The 3,982-nt window shown below is 43.5% G+C and overlaps 1 protein-coding gene across 12 annotated transcripts in view; it reads left to right on the top strand.

The window, feature by feature from the left end:
• The first annotated feature begins 775 nt into the window (after positions 1-775).
• Positions 776-3,982, top strand: part of CFAP54 (cilia and flagella associated protein 54) — a 143,389-nt gene continuing 140,182 nt past the window's right edge. For all 12 annotated transcript variants that reach the window (XM_035901013.1, XM_035901016.1, XM_035901014.1 and 9 more), the window contains exon 1: positions 776-899. In XM_035901013.1, the coding sequence (XP_035756906.1) occupies positions 865-899 (35 nt within the window). In that variant the 5' untranslated portion in view covers positions 776-864. The remainder of the gene's footprint in view (positions 900-3,982) is intronic.

The following is a 3,982-nucleotide window of genomic DNA, read 5'->3' as shown; positions in this document are numbered from 1 at the left end:
GGCAGACCGCCCCGAGGCCCTGCCCGCTGCTGGCCGTCCGGGGGGGTCTCCCCGAGGGGTTTCGGGGAAGGCAGCGTGGGAAGGGGCGTTGGCTCGCTTCATGTTTTCCTGCTCCTGGCAGTGTTGCCTCTTGGGTTTGCAGAGTGATCTAAGGCATTCCCCCTTGCTCCCCGTCCGCCCCCCCCGTCTGACAGTTCAGTAACTGAAGTTAAGGGAAAGCCATGTGGCTTTTCAGATCGATTTCTAACTCAGTAGCTACAAAAACATCCTTCCCATATTTATTCTTGTGGTATTTTCTTTCCTTTGTCTCCTGCATTCACAGTTCCCGTACCAACCCTCCTGTCTCCCTCACGATTGCTCTGCCGGCACCAACTGCACTCCCTTCCTGTGCTTTTCTTTCAAAGTGATCCAGTTTGCATTCTCTCACTTTTCAGCCCTTTCCATCCCCGAATTTCTTAGGCTCTGTGTCCCACCGAACAAGACCTAAAAGCTAAAAGCTAGTCCTATGAGCCAGTTATCCCGCTCCATTGTTGTTTTCATATTTCCACCACACAAAGAACAAAATATAACAAGAAGGCCGAAACTGAAGTGATTTTAGTGACCTCGGTTCAAGTACCAGGTCATAGGCACACTTAGGGCAGAATTTGGTAAATCTTTTTTTTTTCCCTTTCAGACATCCACTGATCCTCGCTGCCTGCCTGCTCACTATCTCTCTTGTCAGCTGAAGTTCAGCGTCATGATGACAGGGCCTTTTCTCAAAACAGGTCTCCCATCATCCCCGACTATGTCAGGCCACGTCACGGGCTCCTTAAGAGGAACTAACTCACAGGTCTTTCGAGTCTTTGCTTTGCCACACTCCTGTATATGCTGAGGGAGGCCAAAGCTCCATCGCTCTGCAGGTGGGTCTGTGCTATGCTCTGTCTAGGTGGAGACCAGAGTGTATTCTAATTTGCAGCAGCAGCTAGCTCCTGATCTTGAGGAACTCCATGTGCAGCTTACTCTAGCCAGTCCTTCTCCACAGTAGGGCCAAGCGGGAGCTGCCTTCACAGGAGCTGTGCCAGCTGAAAATTCCCCTGCTTCCAGCTCCGCTGCACCCTTCCAGCGGCATAAGCGAACCAGAACACAGACGAGTATGTTTCCCAGTAAACAGAAGTCACTTGCTCTTGCCTAAAAAAGGAATGTAAGCATGAAACCACTTCTGACATGCACACAAATTCACTTTGCTCCTGCTGATGCAGACTTTTGGTGAAATCAGTTTAGGCTAGAAAGCAATAAATATGACTCAGAAACAAACTTGCTCCTTATAGAGACAAAACATGATCACTGAGGTCTTTTTGAATGTTTTCAAGACGTAAGATAGCTACCTTTGCAAAACTTGTGGGATTTTTAATAACAGAGAAAGCAGACGTTCAAGCTTTGAACTTCCTGTAATGCAAAGATATCCCTTACGGATCTCCTTTAAAGCTCAGGACCTACCAGTTCTCCTGATCTTTGAATGCTAACAAGATGATGTGTGTTTTCTTTTATCTTATTCAATTCCAAGGCTATTTTTGGTAAGTAATATTATTATAAACGATTGTATGCAAGTTTGTTATTATATACATGATTTGTAAAACGAGTTCTTGAGACAGCACAGCAGTGAGTGCACTTATTGCAGCACGTCCAAGTAAATTACGTTCCATAAACGAGGTACGGGGAGAAGCTGGGTTGGAAGTTTATGAAGCCGTGGTTTTGTTTTCAAGTATTAAAAGTATCAGTAAAAATATGCTTGTTTTACTTTATACATATTCATGTCTGCCATTGATACTTCCGTTATGGCAGGAAAAGTAATTATTGCAAACAAAAGAAGAAACTAAAAAATGAGCTGCTAGGATGAGTCACCCAAGAAATAAGGGGCCAACACCTGACTGCAGTGCCATGAGAGTATTTTAAGGTTTTCCACTGGTAATGGGGAGAATAAGGAGTTGTTAAGAGGGAAGAGTCTGTAACAGTGTAACACTCGATACCCATTTGGCCTTCCTATCTACCACTACCTGGTGCCCTTGGAGAAAGATTTTCACATCTGGGCAAAAGACAGTGCAGAAGCAAGACAGAGTGACAGACCTAAGTCTGAAATGTAGGCACTGATTTTGATTAATTTAACCCATGAGCCTGGTTTTATAACTATAGCTATTGATTTGGTTTATTATTTAGTGGAATATGTAGCAATCAATCATACTTCCATCTAGCTAACCATGATTATTAATATTTTAAACTAATTTTAAGATGGATTGGCTGGTGAGCGCAATAGGACTGCTCTCTGAGCCAGTGAAAACGGTGTATGCCCAGGTTATGTGGAATGAATTATTGCCACTTGGACAATCTGATGAAATCTACATCAGCCATTAGAATATAAATCCAGCAGTAGGAATACAGTGCTGTCAGGGGACCAAGATTTCCTGCTTTGAATACAAATACACAGGCTTTGCTTCTGCATTTATCATAGAATCATAGAATCATAGAATGTTTTGGGTTGGAAGGGACCCCTAGAGGTCATGTAGTCCAACCCCCCTGCAGGAGCAGGGACACCGCTAGCTAGATCAGGCTGCTGAGAGCCCCATCCAACCTGGCCTTGAATGTTTCCAGGGATGGGGCCTCCACTACCTCTCTGGGCAACCTGTTCCAGTGTTTCACCACCCTCATTGTAAAGAACTTCTTCCTTATATCTAGTCTAAACCTACCCTGGTTTAGTTTAAAACCACTACCCCTTGTCTTGTCACTGCTGGCCCTTCTGTTATCGAACAGAAGGACGTAGTTATTTTGTGACAGTAAAAGTATGATAGTTAAATCAGTGAAGTTCACATAAGGGTAGATGGAAACCTTACAGAAACGTATGTATTTTTAACACAATGTATGTGGAAAGCAGTTACTTTCCTGCCAAGAGCCAAATTGAGGATTCTGTGTCGCAGCAGCGGGAGTCAGCGACGTTGCAACCCGCTGGCAGTGTGGGAAAGCATTGTGCTCAACTGGAAGGGATCTGTTCATTTGCAGGGGAAAGACTGAAGGTCTTGGCAGGTAATTAAAAGGGGAAATGATTTTAAAATACAATGTTTTGGTTTGAAATGCAATTGGTTTTTTCTGTCAGATGCCAAAAATTTCTGAAGAAGGCAATATCCTCTAATTGTATCTGTGCTCTGAGACAAGAAACAGAGCTATTGTTCTCCTCGCAGCACGAGCTATCTATATATTAGTCTATGTAGCACTCCTTTCCGTAAGGATTGTCTTCTACCTCCGCAAAACTCCAAACCATTTAAAATAGTCAAATTAAGGTAGCTTCTTGCTTTCTTATACCAAGCTGGTATTCATATAATGTATTTTCCAGGTTACGTGGATTTAATACAATGTCATACTTGCAGGCCTCTATGCTAAAAACAAATAAATAAATAAATTGTCTAACGTCACTGGAAGACCAAACCCCTTCCTCTTTGAATGAATGGAAGCAGGAAGCAGCAACAAGAAGGTGGTCACCCTTGCAAGAAACAAAAAGCGCTAGACTTCTGCTAACAAGAACTGCAGCCATTTCTACCGTGATTTGAGTAACTGGTAACTGGTCATTGACTTAGTGGCGCTATTTCAGATAGAAACAGGGAACGCTACTATTTGTTCCTTGTTCCAACTGATATAAATTAAGTCTTTCCATTGACTTCAGCGAGAGTCAGGTTAATCCTTTTAGAAGGAAGTCAATCACACGGAGAGAGAGACTCTTTCTGTATATTTCTGCCCTGTTTTGCAAACAAATGGCTAGACACTCCTTTATTTCTCTGCTGCTGCTCTGAAAGGCAGGACATCCGGCTTTTCTAAAGCAAAGATACTAGGCCTAGCCTACCCCAACCCGGTACAATTACCACACTCGGATAGGAAACGGTGAGGCATTTTCTGTCGATTGTCTAAAAATGAGGTTTCTGCAGTAGAAGATAGGCCACTATGGAAGTCTAGCCTAGGG

The sequence above is a fragment of the Egretta garzetta genome, unplaced genomic scaffold (genome assembly GCF_000687185.1).
Source record: "Egretta garzetta isolate BGI_Z169 unplaced genomic scaffold, ASM68718v1 scaffold38, whole genome shotgun sequence".
Lineage (NCBI taxonomy): Eukaryota > Metazoa > Chordata > Aves > Pelecaniformes > Ardeidae > Egretta > Egretta garzetta.
The sequence above is the reverse complement of the archived record's forward strand: the minus strand, read 5'-3'. Positions and strand labels throughout refer to the sequence as shown.